A 19,229-nucleotide genomic window follows, 5' to 3' on the forward strand; every position below is an offset into this window, starting at 1 on the left:
CGAACATTTTTTTTTCAGTTTCAAACAGTTCGTGGTAACGAACTGTAGTAAGGAGCGACCCGGCTCAATAGTAACTGAAATTAAAAAAAAAACATCAAGCTAAATCAAAAGAATCGCATTTTAATACCGATTTTAAATATGTAAGTTTCATCAAGTTTAGTCTTACCCATCAAAAGTTACGAGACTGAAAAAGTTTGCGTTATTTTAGAAAATAGGGAAAAACACCCCCTAAAAGTCATAGAATCTTAACAAAAATCACAACATCAGATTCAGCGTATTAGAGAACCCTACTGTAGAAGTTCTAAGCTCCTATCTACAAAAATGAAGAATTTTGTATTTTTTGCCAGAAGGCAAATCACGGATGCGTGTTTATTTGTTTGTTTTTATTTGTTTGTTTGAGGAATTTGTCATGGGGGAAGAAAATTTCCATGAAGGTAGCGCAGGATTTACTAGCATTACTTTAAAAAATAATGAAAAAATAAATATGAAAAAGCTTTTTTCAGCTGCAAGTAAGAAGCAGCATTAAAACTTAAAACGAACAGAAATTATTACCCATATGAGGGGCTCACCTCCTCCTAATACCTCGCTCTTTACGCTAAAGCATTTTTAGTAATTTCAACTATTTATCCTCCGGCTTTTGTGATTCAGGGGTCGTTCTTAATGAATTGGGACAAAATTTAAGCTCCAATGTAAAGAACTGAGGAAGGAGCAAGTAAGGAGCAAGGAACTGAAGTGGGGGCGAACCCCCTCATAAATGTAATGAAAAAAAGAGAATACAAAAGTTCTTTACGTAAGCTAATTTATAAGTTACGTATATCTTTTACTAATAAAAAGATTCGTAAAAAATTAAAAGTTCTAGTTGCCTTTTTAATTAACCGAAAATTGAAGGGTAACAAGGCTTCCTCCCCCGCTCTTTTTTTTTCTCAAAATCATTCTATCAAAATTATGAAAAAGCCATTTAGCCAAAAAAAAATATGCAAATTTCGTTTTAATTATTCCTCTGCGGAGAGCCAAAAACACAACATGCATTGATTAAAAACTTTCAGAAATTAAATTAAAAAAACAATTTTTTTTAACCGAAAGTAAGGAGCGATATTAAAACTTAAAACAAACAGAAATTACTTCGTATATGAAAGGGCCTGCTTCCTCATCAACGCCCCGCTCTTTACGCTAAAGTTTTTTACCGCTTTAAAAAGAAGAGTTGAGAGAAAGAGGCGAACTTTAGCGTAAAGAGCGGGGCGTTGATGATGAAGCAGCCTCTTTCATATACAAAGTAACTTCTGTTCGTTTTAAGTTTTAATGTCGCTCCTTACTTTCAGTTAAAAAAGACTTGCTTTTTTTTATTTAATTTCTTTCTAAATCAAGCTTCAACCAACTAAAAAATAAAATAAAAATGAAACAAAAACAAGGCCACTGTTAAGAAATAGATTTGCTTGGGATGTTAATTAGGATAGCTTGGATGAAAATGAAACACAATGAAATCTGTGGTTTGAAAACCTGCGACAGCATTTATTACAACAAATCAGAAACGAATATAATTTGTAATGAAAACTGTGGCAAGAGGATATCGACAACGAGAACCACAACAGGTTGCATACGGAAATGATGTACAGCAAAATTTGCGGCTAGAAGACATTTGATGATTATTAGTAATTATATATATATATATATATATATATATATATATATATATATATATATATATATATATATATATAGCAGTATTCCGTATTCCGTATATAAAGAGGAATGCTTCTCCTCAACTCCCGCTCTTTCCGCTGAAGTTGTAGACCGTTGAAGTGTGAAGACAGATAGCACAAGTGTCGTCGAACTGAATAAAAGCAATTTTAAAGCACTGTGAATTTTAGCGTAAAGAGGAGGCTGGGTTGCGGGTTGAAGAAGGGACAGACCCCTTCACATGTGTAATAATTAATGTTCCCTTTAGGTTTTCGTGCAACTTTTAATTCACTTAAAAAAAATTCTTTAAATTTAAATATTTACTAAATATAACATCAAACGGTGAATGAAAGTGTATGCTTATACCTTGATATTTTTTGAACTTTTCATATCCCCCCCCCACCTCCAGAATAACCTGTACATATACATTAATGCTACAAAGTATGAAATACATAAACTAGAAAATAAATTTGAAAAAAAGGTTTGTCCAAGGTCATCAAATATCAGACCCGTCTGAGGACAAGGGTAGAACGAGATTTTTACGGGGAGAAGGGAGCGAAATATCACACACTCTCTAAATCACCTTTGTTTCAGTAAAAATTTTTGTAATTATTCTGGTTTTAATTGAAAAACCAGATTTTTTGTTACAACCCTAGGAAAATTGCTGTATTCTATACAACTATACCTATATTTTTTTTCATAATGTTAAAAATCCTATTTTGATCTTTGAATGGTAGATGATGTTTATAGTATTTGTTACTCGCGGGCTATGCGGAAATGTAGTTTTTTGTACAAATTAATTTTATTAAAAATATTTTTTTAACAACAAAAGGCAATAGATGTAGCAAATTTCTTCAAGATAAGCCTTTAAGCAGCTTCCTATGATGTTCAAGTGGCCTGAAACTGCGGAGTAAAGAACAGAAAAAAAAAGATGATGTTGATGCAGAATATCGAGCTTGCAGCCACTTTTCTTGTTTTTAAAGCCAGTAGATGTTCCTCATTATTCCAGCCAAGGAGCTCTAAGTTTCCTATGTAGAGGTTCGGACAGAGATCTATCCTATAACCTATTTTATTCCTTACATCCACCAATGGTCTTTTCATTGCTGTGTCTGGACAATCTAACCGCAGTTGCTGTAGAATTTGTGATCACAACTTTGTTTCACCCAGTGAGGCAGCCCAAGAACAGTTACCTTCCTGCCCCATAGCGACTTACGCCTTGACCCTAAAGTGATACCTAATTCCAGTCTATTTTTAAGTTTTCCACAATGAAGTTTGAATGGAATCATTTGAGAGGAAAATTTATATAAGTTATACTTAACGCTTTTCGCATTTTCAGACCATAGTATTATTTTTTTTTGTGCTCAGAGACTAAAGAATCTTCCCTAATCATGAACATATATTCTGTCCTAGAAGGAGCATTTGCTTGGTTCGATGCTAATCGCCTTGCCCTAAATCTATTTAAATCCATTCTACTTATTTAGTCTTGGTCAGTTACTTCATACCCTTTGGTTCAAACTAATTGTACCACTCATGGTGAAATACCATGATACTCGCCTTTCCTGATAGACATGTTGAATTCCCGGCTATTTTATTGGACAAAAATCTTTCTTATTACTGTGTTCTTGCAAAACTTCAGCTCTCCTGTTGGCTATCAACAGTCTCTTCTTTTACCCTCCCTGTTTTCAAAATATATTATAGAACAATTTAATTAGCATTTGAGGTGACAGGCCAGATCAGCCTTAATTTATGAATGGTCAATCCACATACATTTTCCTTTCCTCTTGTTTAATTTTTAAGTATTTTCATGGACTCCTCCGTAACTTCTTCAAATAATCATATCTTTTAGATTCTGAACTACAAAAGGAATCTTGAGGGTCTGAGGTTCTGTAATTTTTGCTCTGTTTAATTTAAATAAATTGATTGATTGATTGATTGAATTGATTTTAAAGTAATTTTGTTTTTCTATTTTAATCAATTAATTGAACGTTTCTAATTAGTTCAGTTAGCTTTAATTTGCTGATTCATTTAATTTTTACAAGTTTTTTTGCCATATTTTTTCTTTAAGCTGTACATACGTATTTTTTCACACATCCAGTTATTAATACAATTCAACAACTAATTCCTCAAATGTTCCTACTTGCTATGCTCATAAGACTGAAACGAATCAATTATAAAAACTTTCCTGTATTTAGTTCATCCATTTAAAGGAATCTCTAAGCAAATCTGTAAACCTTTGGTATTTCCTCCTCTTTTATTATCCTGGGACTAGTACTTCTTAAGAATCCAATCTTAGATCATTACAAGAAGAAAGACAATGGGCTATTCTAGGATCCTGTTGAGTTGAAAATGAATTCTAGGGAATGAAGATAAAATAATCAACAGAAGCTAATTAGGCAGAAATACTGAAAATTTTAGTACGATTTTGTGTGAAATGAATATGTGTGTTATTTATGATTTTTGGCGTTCGAAATGAGCTTGGAAAAGATGCAAGCCATAAAGTTTTAGATCCAACAGTGTTACCATAACAGATAGATTGATAGATACTTTATTTTGTAATTAAGGCAAATCAAGGTATTATACAGAAGAAAGAAGAAGAAAAAAACAAGAAAATATAAGAGAGAAAAGAACTTCTTAGCAGAAAAGTTCAAAAAAAGTCCAAACTCTTTACACTGGTTGGAGAGTGATCCAACTTTTATGGGTCTTTCTAAATTACGGATTCAAAAGTGCATTATAAGCTCCATTGGGACTTATAGTACATGTAAAATATCAGCAGTCAAATTGAATGTCACTATGTCTTGCCCTTATCGAAAAGACGTATCCGCCATATCTTGCGAATAGCTTGGGCCATCAAATTCAAAATTTCAGAGAGTTTTGAGGATGGATTGGGTAAGGTGATTTTGAACTCTTACTGAAAGGAATATGGTAAATTAAAATCAAAGAGAGATATGGGGATCTATGTTTTCAAAATATTATGTCTGTAACATATCAGGAATGGTCCGAGGGATAAATTTGAAACTTTCATTTAGTTTAAGGAGAAGGAAGGGGGTTCAAGAACCTTCAAATTTGCGTGGAACTTTGTGTTCTCAAATTTGGAATGTTTTGTCTTCCGTTAACCTAAGTGTTTTTGCATTATAAGCTGTCATGAAATTTAGAATATACTCTCGGTGAAGTAGCTTGATGATTTAAAAAGTTCTGTGAGTTAAAAAGCTATCTGAAAGAGTGCAGTCCACATTATTCGTAATCGCTATTTCAAGTAATCACAGTCACAAGTAGTCAGAGTATTCCCAATCACAGTTGTGAGAAATCACAATCGCAGTCGCAAGCAGTAGCAAGCAATGGAAGTAGTAGTTGCAAGAAATAACATTCGTAAGAAGTTTTAGACCCGAGTAGTTGCACTTGCACTCTAAAGTAGTCGTAGTTGTTGTAGTAGTAGTAACAGCAGCAGCAGCAGTAGTAGCAGTAGTTGTAGTACTGGTAGTAGTAGTAATGGTAGATTGTAGTAGCCCTGAAGGTTTTAATGTAGTGCTCACAGTCGCTCCTGAGATATTGCAAATACACCATGTTAAGAACCTGTCTGCATATAGTGTGTTTCGATCTAGCTCTATATTCCTTTGAATTGCTTCCTTGAGACTCCTACCTATTCCAGAGATATTACATATACGCTTCTTTATTAACGCTATTTAGTTAAAAAATCCCATGAATTGAGTTGAAACGTTTCAACTCAACATTCTCAGCCATTCTTGAGCCATCACAAATACGCCTCCATGAGAATATTTCAATCAGATTGTGTGTTTTGATAATTGCCCTTTTGTCAACTGAACTTACCCTTCATCATGCCCGGGAGTTTTAATTTAATATCTTAAGCCGTTCCTGAGAAACACCTTTTGACAACACATCATCTCGTAGTGTCTAAGGTTAATTTAAAGCTGAAATTTCGGAAGGGTAACTCCCTCCCGGAAAGTTATGATGTTGGTAGACTTCAGGATGAAAATTTGAGAAAAAAATTCCAGGAACAGTTGAGTACTAAACTTGAGGGTTTAAAATTTGACAATGTGGAAGATGGATGGAATAATTTCAGAAAAACAATTTGTAAAGTTGCTGATGGTGTCCTAGGAAAGAGTGCTAAGACAGCAACTAGGAATATTAGTCAAAAAGCTTTAGGTTTAATAGAGAGTAGAAGGGGTTTGTATAAGAATTATCTGAGTGATAGGTCGTATGAAAACAAAAGGAATGTAAAGAAAGTGGAGAAAGCATTTAAATATGAACTAAGGAGATGTGAAATGGAGGCAATGGATAAAATTGCTGAGGATCTGGAAGATGCGGCTAGACGGCATAATAGTAAAATATTATACTGGCATGTTAATAAATTGAAAGGGAGTAGCCAATCCGGACTAGTCCCAGTTAAAGATAGAAATGGGGCCACAATTAGTGATAAGGAAAAAGTTAAAGAAAGATGGGTGGAACATTTTGAGAATGTGCTAAACCGAGATACAGTTGCAGGAAAAGATGTAGATGAAAATGAAAAAGTTTGTGATACCTTGGATGTGAAGGAAGATTTGTTTAGTGAGGAAGAATTATCCACAGTACTAGAAGGATTAAAAAATAATAAGGCCCCAGGTGCTGATAGTATGATTAATGAGTTCCTTAAATATGGTGGTGAGGTTAGGAATAAGCTACTGAAGATTATGAACATGATTTTTGAAAAAGGGGAAGTACCCAATGATTTTAGGAAAACCTTAATTAAACCACTGTATAAGAAAGGTGACAAGAGTGAGTGTCGTAATTATCGAGGCATTTGTCTGGTCTCTGTAGGTAGCAAATTACTGAGTAATATGATACTTTTTAGACTGAGACATGCTGTAGACAAAGTTTTAAGGGAAGAACAATGCGGTTTTAGAAAAGGTAGAGGATGTGTCGACCATGTTTTCACTCTTAGGTTAATAATTGAGAAGTCCCTTCGTTGCCAAACACCTTTGGTCCTTAATTTTATCGATTATGAGGAAGCTTTCGATTCTGTTGATAGAACAGCGTTAACAAAGGTCTTATCGTTATATGGTATACCAGAAAAATACATTAAAGTGATTTGCGCTATGTACGAGAATAATACTGCTGCGGTTAAGGTAGGAAATGAGGTTAGCAACTGGTTTTGTATTAAATCAGGAGTTAAGCAGGGTTGTGTTCTATCCCCCTTTATATGGATCATTTTGATGGACTTCGTCTTAAGGAGCACAGGAAAGGCAATTGGAGACGATGGAATCAAATGGGGAGGAAGAACGCTCCTGGACTTAGACTATGCTGATGATTTAAGCATATTAGATGAAAGTGTGAGCAAAATGAATGAATTTTTAGAGGTTTTACGAGTTCGGCGTGCTAAAATAGGCTTGAAAATTAATGTTAAGAAGACTAAGTCACTAAGACTAGGAATAAGTGAAGATGAACAGGTGACATTAGGTAACGAAAAGATTGATCAGGTTGGGAGCTTCAGTTACCTTGGTAGTATTATTAGTAAAGATGGTGGGAGCAGTAAAGATGTTAAAAGTAGAAAAGCTAAAGCTCAGGGTGTTTTTTCACAGTTAAAAAAACTTTGGAAGAATAGAAAGATAAGCCTACAAACCAAGATTAGAATATTGGAAGCTACAGTGATGACTTGGTCAAATATGGCTCTGAAGCATGGGCACTCCGAAAAGCAGATGAAAATTTACTAGATGTTTTCCAGAGAAACTGCCTACGGATTGTTCTGGGTACCCGGCTGACTGACCGTATTTCAAACAGTAGGTTGTACGAAAAGTGTGGTTCAATCCCGCTTTCTGGGGCTATAATGAAAGAAAGGTTGAGATGGCTAGGCCACGTTCTACGGATGAAGGATGACAGAATACCGAAGATTGTCCTTTTTGGCCAACCGCCTGGGGCTACACGGAAAGCAGGTCTTCCTTGTCTGGGTTGGGAGGATGTCATAAATAAAGATTTAAAGGAAATGGGAACTTCCTGGGAGGGTGTAAAGAGGGAGGCTTTAAATAGATTAGGTTGGAGGAGGAGCGTGCGTAGCTGTGTTGGCCTCAGGTGGCTTGGTGCTGCAGTGAGTTATTAGTAGTAGTAGTAGTAGTAGTACTTTGTTTTGGTTCAGCTTAACGCTCCCCTCAGTAGTCCCTGAAAGCATGACCAGAATACTCTTAGCCTTTCTAGAGACCAAATATTACACATGCACCCGGTTTCCCAATAGAGAATACTATATAAGCAACGGACAAATTTAATTACTTATAGCCCTTTCCCCGGGGGGTGCCCCAGAGGCCCTGACATTGGACCTTTCAAATATGCCGAACAAAATGGCAGTCTCAATTTTTATTTTATCAGATGCCTTTGGAATTAAAAGAAACCTGGAGGACTGTTTGCTTTCAAATTGAAATTGACTCTTAAAAAAAGCACTAAAACTTTTAATTTCCTATTGAGTAAACTCCTCTGTAGTTTCTAGAGCAACTCCTTCCATACGAAGTGCCTTGGAGAAGAAAAATATGCATGGTGCCCGATTCGCTCTTTACTGCAGCGCTATTGCATTGCTTATAGTATTAAATAAAAAAAAATAATTTTTTTAGCTGAAAGTAAGGAGCGACATTAAAACTTAAAACGAACAGAAATTACTCCGTATATGAAATGGGTTGTCCCCTCCGCAATCCCTCGCTCTTTACGCTAAAGCTTTAATTTGTTTTAAAAAGTAGAATTGTGGCAAAGAGTAAAACTTTAGCGTAAAGAGCGAGGGATTGCGGAGGGAAAAACCCATTTCATATACGGAGTAATTTTCGTTCGTTTTAAGTTTTAATGTTGCTCCTTACTTTCAGCTAAAAAAATTAGTTTTTTTTTATTTAATTTCTGAACGTTTTTGAATTAATACATGTTTGGTTTTGGCTCTCCGCACATAAATTATTAAAATGAAATTTGTATATTAATTCTTTTTTTGGCTAAATGGCTTTCTCTTAGTTTTGATCAGACGATTTTGAGAAATAAGGGGCGGAGAAGGAGGTCTAGTTGCCCTCCAATTTTTCGGTTACTTAAAAAGGCAACTAGAACTTTTAATTTTTAACGAATGTTTTTATTAGTAAAAAATATACGTAACTTAAGAATTAACTTATGTAACAAATTTTCATAATCTTATATCTTTATTATGTATACGAGGGGGTTTGTACCCTCGTTAATACCTCGCTCTTTACACTAAATCGTAAGTTTTGTCCCAATTCTTTAAGAATGAAGAATAACCCCTGAATCAGAAAGGCCGTAGAATCAATAGTTGAAATTACTAAAAGTACTTTAGCATAAAGAGCGAGGTTTTTATCTCCTTCTAAATATCTCGCTCTTTATGCTAAAGTATTTTTAGAACCCCTCATATGCGTAATAATCTCTGTTCGTTTTAAGTTTCAATGCTACTCCTTCTTTTCATTTGAAAAAACGTTTTCATGTTTATTTTTCATTGTTTTCTTATAGTAATGCTAGAAAATCCTGCGCCCTTTTCATTGAATTTTTCTTCCCCCATGAGAGATTCCTCCAAGGAAAGATCCTCCAACATAGCCCCCTCCCCTCAGCCACACCCCCAAACAAAATAAAATCCCCCATGAAAACGTCTGTACACTTCCCAATAACCATTACTATATGTAAACACTGGCCAAAGTTTGTAACTTGCAGCCCCTCCCCCAGGGATTGTGGGGGAGTAAGTCATCCCCAAAGACATAGTTATTATGGTTTTCGACTATTCTGAACAAAATGGTTATCTCAAAATTTTGATCCGTTGACTTTGGGAAAAAAATGAGCGTGGGGGGCCTAGATGCCCTCCAATTTTTGGTCACTTAAAAAGGGCACTAGAACTTTTCATTTCCGTTAGAATGAGGCCCTCTTGCGACATTCTAGGACCACTTGGTCGATACGATCACCCCTGGGAAAAAAAAACAAATAAACACGCACCCGTGATTTGTCTTCTGGCAAAAAATACAAAATTCCACATTTTTGTAGATAGGAGCTTGAAACTTCTACAGTAGGGTTCTCTGATAGGCTGAATCTGATGGTGTCATTTTCGTTAAGATTCTACGACTTTTAGGGGGTGTTTCCCCCTATTTTCTTAAATGATGCAAATTTTCTCAGGCTCGTAACTTTTGATGAGTAAGACTAAACTTGATGAAACTTATATATTTAATATCAGCATTAAAATGCAATTCTTTTGATGTAGCTATTGATATCAAAATTCAATTTTTTAGATTTTTGGTTACTATTGAGCCGGGCATGCAACATCCGCGCATGCAACGACTTGCATAATTTACGTCCCTTGCCCAAGAGCTATTGGGGGTGTCGTGCTATCCCGGAGACATATTTTTGGTTTCATTTACTGCGACCAAAAATCTCAAAATTTTGATGGAAGTTGGGGTGAGTAGCTAAAGATGATGTTGAAGGGGGACTCTTTGTCCTTCATTCACTCCTGAATTTTAACAAGGGCACTAGAGTTTTCAATTTCCAGTCAAATTACTCCCTATCGAATTTCTTACGACCGCTCCTTCGATGCAAAGTGCCCAGTAAAAAAAAAAAAAATGAAGCCATATAGCCGTTTATTAAGACTAAACTACTGAACTACCGTGTTATTACAATTAGTAATTACTTTAATTTATTTATATTACGTTTACAAATGTTATAATAGTATTATTGGGGAGTAAGTAAAGGAAAAAATACGAACACAAAAAAATAATACATGTCAAATTCAAGAAGAATATATGAACACATTATTAAAACCATATATAACATAGGATATATGAAAACTAAAACACTTCTGATAAACACCAACACTTACACACGAATGCAATTAAGAAGAAAATCAAAAATACTTTCTCTATGCTTTGGGAGTACAATTACAATAACAATCCTGACGATGAACAGACTGGACTATGAAAATTTGCTTCTTTTTTTTCTTCATTTTAAAGTTGGCGATCAATGGGAGTTTCCCCAAAGCATTGAAAAAAAAATATTAGGACAGGAAAATCCTTATGAGTCTCAACACGTTTTGAAAAGAGAACGGCTCTTTATTACCAAAAGCTTTATAAAGAGCTTAAAGCGTTGGCATAGGATTTCCCGGGGAAAAATGTGTTTGCTTTCCTGAATTGAAAGTAGAAAAAAATAATTAGCGAGATAAATAAAGTTAAAGATTTGAGTACTAGAAAAAGTATCAATATTTCCTTAACCTCTTCTTATCTAGCTTTCTACATGACTGGGATCTAGGATAAAAGGGAAAGCAAACATGTTTTCTTAATTTTTTTCTTTTTATCTGACCTTTTATGTTCAAAGGAAAACATTTTGTTAGTCTAGAATATTGTCTGCTGCTCTTTTTTTATTGTTTCTTACCTATAGGCGGAAAGTTTCATTTCATTATAGTTTACATTTTGGCATTGAAACACCATGTTTATATCCTTTTTATCATAATCTCTTTCTAGTAAAAACTAAAGAAAATAACTATTGCAATTGAATAGTCTACATAGTTGATGCAAATTCCCCCACGAAACAACTACAAAGACAAAAGAATAAGTACTTTCCGGATTTATTGAATTAAAACATTTAAGTTATGTGTTTTGTTCTCAATTCCTAGCAAATGATTTGACTCAAGATGCATTTAAAATGAACCTTAGATCAGTTGGCGGTGTTTTCAGAGCCAATCGAAACTCTGAAAAACGGAAAAATTTTGATACTAATAGGTACATCAAAAGAATTAGAATTTTATGCTGATTTTAAATATAAAAGTTTCATCAAATTTAGTCTTAACCATCAAAAGTTAAGAGCCGGAGAAATTTGCCTCATTTTGAAAAATAGGGAAAACACCCCTAAAAGTCATAAAACCTTAACGAAAAACATATCATCGTATTCAGCGTATCAGAGAACCTTACTGTAGTAGTTTCATGCTCTTATTCACAAAAATGTGGAATTTCGGTTTTTTTTTGCCACCAGACCGATCACGGGTGCGTGTCTATTTGTTGTTTTTTTTCCAGGGGTGATCGTATCGACCCAATGGTCCTCGAATTTCGCAAGAGGGCTCATTCTAACGAAAATTAAAAGCTCTAGTGCCATTTTTAAGTGACCGAAAAAATTGAAGGGCACTTAGGCCCCCTCCAACGCTCATTTTTTCCCAAAGTGAACGAATCAAAATTTTTAGATAGACATTGTATTCAGTATATTCAGAAAACCTAATAACTATGTCTTTGGGGGCAATTTACTCCCTCACAGTCCCCGGAGGAGGGGCTGCATACAGTAATTTACAGTAATTTACATACAGTAATGGTTATTGGGAAGTGTACAGACATTTTCAGGGGGATTTTTTTGGTTAGGGGGTTGGCGGGGGGGGGGGAGGAGCTTACGTGGTAGGATATTTCCATGGAGGAATTTTTCATTGGGAAAGAAAATTTTCATGAAGGGGACACAGCATTGTGTAAAACAAAAAACAATGAAAAATAAAAAAGTGAAAGTTTTTCAACTGAAAGTAAGGAGCAACATTAAAACTTAAAACGAATAGAAATTAATACGCATATGAGGGGTTTATCTCCTCCTAAATACCTCGCTCTTTACGCTAAATTATTTTAGCAATTCCAACTATTTATTCTACGGCCTTTGTGATTCAGGGGCATTCTTATAGATTTGGGACAAAAATTAAGCTTTATTGTAAATAGCGAGTTAATAACAGGGGGATACATTATAAAAATATACGAATATAGAAGTTCGTTACGTAAGTTAATTCGTAAGTTACCTATATTTTTTACCAATAAAAATGATCGTAAGAAACTAAAAGTTTTAGTTGCCTTTTTAAGTAACCAAACGATTGGAGGGCTACTAGGCCTCTTCCCCCACCTTTTTCTCTCAAAATTATCCGAACAAAAATAACAAAAAGCCATTCAGCCAAAAACCATTAATATACAAATTTCATTTTAATTATTCATGTGCGGAGAGACAAAATCAAAACATGCAGTAATTCAAAAACGTTCAGAAATTAAATAAAGTATTTTTTTTAAGTGAAAGTACACTTTAGCGTTATTATTCCGTATATTTTCGTGTAATTATAATCATTTATTATTCCTTATAAATTATACCGTGTATGAAAGGAGCTGTTCCCTCCTCAACAGCGTAAAGAGCGGGGCCTTTAGGAGGGAACAGCCCTTTCAGATACAGACTAATTTATATGAAATAATAAATAATAATAATTATACGGAAAATATACGGAATAATAACGCTGAAGTTTGACTCTTTCTCTAAACTCCGCTTTTTAAAACAGTATAAAACTTTCGCAAAGAGTGGGCCGTTGATGAGGGAACAGCACCGTTCATATACAAAATAATTTCTGTTCGTTTTAAGTTTCAATGTCGCTCCTTACTTTCGGTTGAACAAAACTTGTTTTTTTTTTTATTTAATTTTCATCAGGATTGAAATGTCTAGAGGATATATCCATGGGAAGGAGGGATTTTTCCGTGGAAATGGAGCCAGATTCTCTTGTATTATTTAAAAACAATTGGAAATTAAATACAAAAAAACAGGTTGTTTCAACTGAAAGTAAAGAGCAACATAAAAACTTATAACGAACAGACATTTTTACGTATATGAGGGGACTTACCCGCTCCTCAACACCTCACTCTTTACTCTAAAGCTCAAATTTGGTAATAATAAAATAAAAACGATACCTAAAACACAAGGTTCGATTAATCAGATCAATAAGAAACAATTCACAAATTTATGGCACCTAGAAAGAAAATATCCCAATCTATCCATCCCCCCTCCCCCCAAAAATACCTTACATTGACAAAATCGTAGTTTATTTGGAAAATTGAAGTCCCTCCACTTTATTGCTAGTAGTAGACAGGTGGCATGCATCTGTTATCCTTATTTCCATGTGCTTAGCTATTTTAATTAAGTTTGATTATTTGATTAACTCAAATTATTTTGAGAAACTTTAACTCAAAATATCTTTCTTCAACAAATCTCTCTTTATGCTTGTATTAAAAAATAAGCAAGTGGAGGTGCCTGTATAACCCGCCCAGTGCTGGATCTCCCGGCCTTCTAGCGCAGTTTTTAAATCCCTACTCCACTGTTAATTATTTGATTTTAGGATTTCACAATAGACTTCTACTTTCGGCAGTATTGGAGAGATATGAGACTGAAATTTGACGCAGATCCTTCAGTAAATATGATTAGTGTCAGTACGGAATATCTTAGACATATTTGGGTTCCAGATACCTTTTTTGCCAATGAGAAAACATCTTATTTCCACTTAGCAACCACATCAAACGAATTTCTTAGAATTGGGAAAAATGGTGGCATCCAAAGAAGCATAAGGTAAGAGTTACTTTTAATAAGATATGAATTAGGACACCATAACATGAGGTTTGTCATCTTATATACAATTTTAGCTGCAGAACGATTTTTTTCCTGGATTAGATTTATGGCTTTATAACAAGTATTAGAAATTGGTTCAAGAAAAATAGGAGAAGTAAGCATCCGCATTGTTGGGTAATAAGAAGCATATTACTGAATTAAGCCGTGAAGGATTGTCTGGAGCGGCCAAGGAAAAATATGTTTAAATTTTCCTAGAATACTAATGTCTCTGCATACCTTCCTGTTAATCCAAGTTAACGGTGCTTTAAAGATATATTTTTCAAACACTTCGAGGTAACGAACTGTAGTAAGGAGCGACCCGGCTCAATAGTAACCAAAACTCTAAAAAATGGAATTTTGATACCAATAGCTACATCAAAAGAATCGCATTTTAATGCTGGTTTTAAATATATAAGTTTCATCAAGTTTAGTCTTACCCATCAAAAGTTACGAGCCTGAGAAAATTTGCGTTATTTTAGAAAATAGGGGGAAACGCCCCCTAAAAGTCATAGAATCTTAACGAAAATCACACCATCAGATTCAGCGTATCAGAGAACCCTACTGTAGAAGTTTCGAGCTCATTTCTACAAAAATGTGGAATTTTGCATTTTTTGCCAGAAGGCAGATCACGGATGCGTGTTTATTTGTTTTTTTGTTTTGTTTTTTTTTCTTTTTCCCAGGGGTGATCGTATCGACCCAGTTGTCCTAGAATGTTGCAAGAGGGCTCATTCTAACGGAAATGAAAAGTTCTAGTGCCCTTTTTAAGTGACCAAAAAATTGGAGGGCACCTAGGCCCCCTCCCACGCTAATTATTTTCCCAAAGTCAACGGATCAAAATTCTGAGATAGCCATTTTATTCAGCGTAGTCGAAAAACCTTATAACTATGTCTTTGGGGACGGCTTACTCCCCCAAAGTCCCCGTGGGAGGGGCAACAAGTTACAAACTTTGACCTGTGCTTACATATAGTAATGGTTATTGGGAAGTATACAGGCGTTTTCAGGAGGATTTTTTTGGTTTGGGGGAGGGATCGAGAAGAGGGGGATATGCTGGGGGAACTTTCCTTAGAGAATTTGAAGTGGGAGAAGAAAATTTCCATGAAGGGAGAGCAGGATATAGGCTACTAGCATTATTAAAAAAAAACAATTAAAAAATAAAAGTGAAAAATCTTTTTCAGCTGGAAGTAAGGAACAGCAATAAAACTTAAAACAAACAGAAATTATTACCCATATGAGGGGCTCACCTCCTTCTAATACCTCGCTCTTTACGCTAAAGTATTTTCAGTAATTTCAACTACTTATTCTACGGCTTTTGTGATTCAGGGGGTCATTCTTAATGAATTGGGATAAAATTTAAGCTTTAGTGTAAAGAGCGAGGTACTGACGATGGGGCGAATCCCTTCATATATGTAATAAAAACATGAGAATACAAAAGTTCTTTACGTAAGCTAATTTATAAGTTACGTAAATCTTTTACCAATAAAAAGATTCGTAAAAAATTAAAAGTTCTAGTTGCCTTTTTAATTAACCAAAAAATCGGGGGGCAACTAGGTTTCGTCCCCCGCTCTTTTTTTCTCAAAATCATTCGATCAAAATTATGAGAAAGCCATTAAGCCAAAAAAAAAAATATGCAAATTTCGTTTTGATTATTCCTCTGCGGAGAGCCAAAATCAAAACATGCATTGATTCAAAAACGTTCAGAAATTAAATAAAAAAAACAAGTTTTTTTAACTGAAAGTAAGGAGCGACATTAAAACTTAAAACGCACAGAAATTAATTCGTATATGAAAGAGGCTGCTTCCTCATCAACGCCCCGCTCTTTACGCTAAAGTTTTTTACTGTTTTAAAAAGAAGAATTGAGAGAAAGAGTCAAACTTTAGCGTAAAGAGCGGGGCGTTGATGAGGAAGCAGCCTCTTTCATATACGAAGTAATTTCTGTGCGTTTTAAGTTTTAATGTCGCTCCTTACTTTCAGTTAAAAAAACTTGTTTTTTTTATTTAATCATCCAGAAGGATTCATAAGAAATCGATATGGTATCCTTCATTCTTGCAAACTTCACTCTTTGTCCTCTCAAAAGTAACAAGGGTTCTATCTTCAGCAAAAGCAGCAACAGAATCAAAAGATGGTGAAATACGGTAATGGGCACGGTAAAAACTAGAATGACATAAATCAAAAGGATATAAAAGAGTTTCATTTCTAATTGAAAAAATTAAGACATTTAAGTAAATAAAAAAAATACTTGTCCCTAGAACTTAACCATGAGGGACACCATACCCAACTTTTTAGGGTGAACAGAAAAGCAAATTAGCACATATTTTTCCAAATGACTAGAAGTAAGTAAGACTACTTCTTACTTTCCAAGTAAGACCAGAAGTAAAGAAGCACGCTACCTCATACGACAAAATGAGAAAGTTTAGAGAGAAAAATAGCGTGGGTTAACGAGTCAAGGGCTTTACTAGCACACCAGGATAAAGTGGGAGGAATTAAAAGGTAGTTTATTCCAGAATGAGCACAGTTCAATGGAAACGCACAAGCTAAGCTGGACGATTTGTCGACAAACAAATTGAAAATCTTGAAACAAATAAAAATAAAGAGAAATAGAAAGTAAAAGAATTAGTTAGAAAAGAATTCATCGCCTGCCGAATAAGTTTGCTAAAAACATTGGAAGATGGTTAACTGGGTCATTTTTTTGCCTACTCTTATACAGTATGATAACTCGTGCGTTCTTGAGAGTGTTTGGGAAAATACCATGCTGGAACGAGAGTTTAATAATTTTTGTTAAGGGAAAACTAATGGAAGGAACTATGAAATAGCTATGTTTACAACCATGAAATCCAGACATGAGAGAACTAAAGGAGTTAGAAAAGAAGGACTAAGGACAGGTTTTACAACCTGACAAGTTTTCACCAATTTTATCGAAACATAAAAAATAATTAAAATAATACAGGGACTTGACCTTTCGGCACACAAAACTATAGATATTTCTATAGACTCCGAATCACTTAAGAATAGCCTTTGACAATGTCTTAAGCCGCAATAAAGTTACAAGGAACACTTTAGAAACAATTAAAAATTTTGTAACACTTTAGAAGTGAAGAAAGATATATTTTGCAAAGAAGAGTTAAAAACATTAGTAAGAGGACTAAAAGATAAGGCCTCAGGCGTTGATAGTGTAGTAAATTAGCTTTTGAAATTTGGTGATTGCGAAGTTAGAGATAAATTACTGAAGATTATGAACAAGATTTCTGAAAATGGGGTAGTACCTTGTGATTTTAGGAATTCGTCAATTAAACCATTTTATCAAAGAGGCAATAAAAGCAAATGTGGCCATTATAGAGACATTAGCTTTTTTTATGTAGGAAGCGAATTACTTAGTATAATTTTTAGACTCAGACATGCCGAAGATATAGTTTAAAGAGAAGAAAAGTATGTTCACATGTGGTCAGAGGATACTTTGGCCAAATTTTTACTCTTAGATTAATAAACAAGATGTGTCTGGATTATCAAACCCCTTTAGTTTTCGGTTTTATAGATTAAGAACAAGCGTTGAATTAATCGATAGAATTAAGCACATACTGAAGGTCCTTTCCTTCCATGACAAATCAGAGAAATACATTAAAGCGACTAGTATTTTACACTATTCAATAAAAAACAAGTTGTTTCGACTGAAAGTAAGGAGCGACGTTAAAACTTAAAATGAACAGAAATTACTCCGTATATGAAAAGAGTTGTTCCTTCCTCAACACCCCGCTCTTTACGCTAAAGTTTAACTCTTTCTCAAAACTCTGCTTTTCAAAACAATAAAAGAAAACTTTAGCGTAAAGAGCGGGGAGTCGAGGAAGGAACAACCCTTTTCATATACGGAGTAATTATTGTTCATTTAAGTTTTAATGTCGCTCCTTACTTTCAGTCGAAAAAAACTTGTTTTTTTGTTTAATTTCTAAACGTTTATGAATTAATGCATGTTTGATTTTGGCTTTGCGCAGATGAATAATTAAAACACAATTGGCATATTAGTTTTTTTGAAAAAAGGCGAGGGAGGAGGCCTAGTTGCCCTATAATTTTTTGGCTACTTAAAAAGGCAACTAAAACTTTTAGTTTTTTACGAACGTTTTTATTAGTAATATCTATATTTAACTTACAAATTAACTTATGTAACGAACTTCTATATTCGTATATTTTTATTACGTATATGAGGGGGTTCACCCCCTCGTCAATACCTCGCTCTTTACACTAAAGCTCAAATTTGCCCGAATGCTTTAAGAATGACCAATGAATCACAAAGGCCGTAGAATTAATAGTTGAAATTGCTTAAAAATATTTTAGCGTAAAGATCGAGGTATCTAGGAGGAGATAAATCTGCTTATATGCGTAATAATTTCTGTTCATTTTAAGTTTTAAAGGTGTTCCTTACTTTCAGTTGAAAAAACTTCATATTTTTCTTTAGTAGTGTTAAAAATCCCGCGCCTCCTTCGCGGAAATTCTCTTCCCCCCATAATAAATTCTCCATGGATAAACCCTCCCACATAACCCTCTTCCCTCGAAACCAAACCAAAAAAATCCCCCAGAAAATGTCTGTACACTTCCCAATAGCCATTACTATATGTAAAAATGGTCAAAGTTTGTAACTTGCAGCCCCTCCCTCGGGGATAGTGGGGAGTAAGTCGTTCCAAAAGACATAGTTATTAGGTTTGTCGACTATGCTGAACAAAATTCCTATTTAAAAATTTTAATCCGGTGACTTTGGTGATAAAACAAGCGTAGGAGGGGGCTTAGGTTCCCTCCATTTTTTCATCACTTAAAAAGGACACTAGAACTTTTAATTTCCGCTAGAATGAGCCCTCTCGCGAAATACTAGGACCACTGGGTCGATACGCTCACCCCTGGGAAAAAAAGCAGAAAAAACAAAAACAAATAAACACGTACACGTGATTTGTCTTCTGGCAAAAAGTACAAAATTCCACATTTTGTAGATAGAAGCTTGAAACTTCTACAGTAGGGTTCTCTGCAGAATGACACAGAATGCCATGGTGTGGTTTTCGTTAAGATTCATTAAGAACCCCCCTAAAAGAGCAATATGCCTTGTCAAAATATATCCAAATATTTTTGCAATTACCAGTTTTTGCTCTTTAAGCAATCTAATATAAACTGCTCCATACATGAATATCCTCAGTTTTTCC

The 19,229-nt window shown here is 34.7% G+C and overlaps 1 protein-coding gene across 2 annotated transcripts in view; it reads left to right on the top strand.

Annotated features, from left to right (window-relative positions):
• Positions 1-19,229, top strand: part of LOC136038076 (gamma-aminobutyric acid receptor subunit beta-like) — a 208,159-nt gene that overhangs the window by 38,271 nt on the left and 150,659 nt on the right. For both annotated transcript variants that reach the window (XM_065721074.1, XM_065721081.1), the window contains exon 3: positions 13,787-14,013. In XM_065721074.1, the coding sequence (XP_065577146.1) occupies positions 13,787-14,013 (227 nt within the window). The remainder of the gene's footprint in view (positions 1-13,786; positions 14,014-19,229) is intronic.

The sequence above is a fragment of the Artemia franciscana genome, chromosome 2 (assembly GCF_032884065.1).
Source record: "Artemia franciscana chromosome 2, ASM3288406v1, whole genome shotgun sequence".
Lineage (NCBI taxonomy): Eukaryota > Metazoa > Arthropoda > Branchiopoda > Anostraca > Artemiidae > Artemia > Artemia franciscana.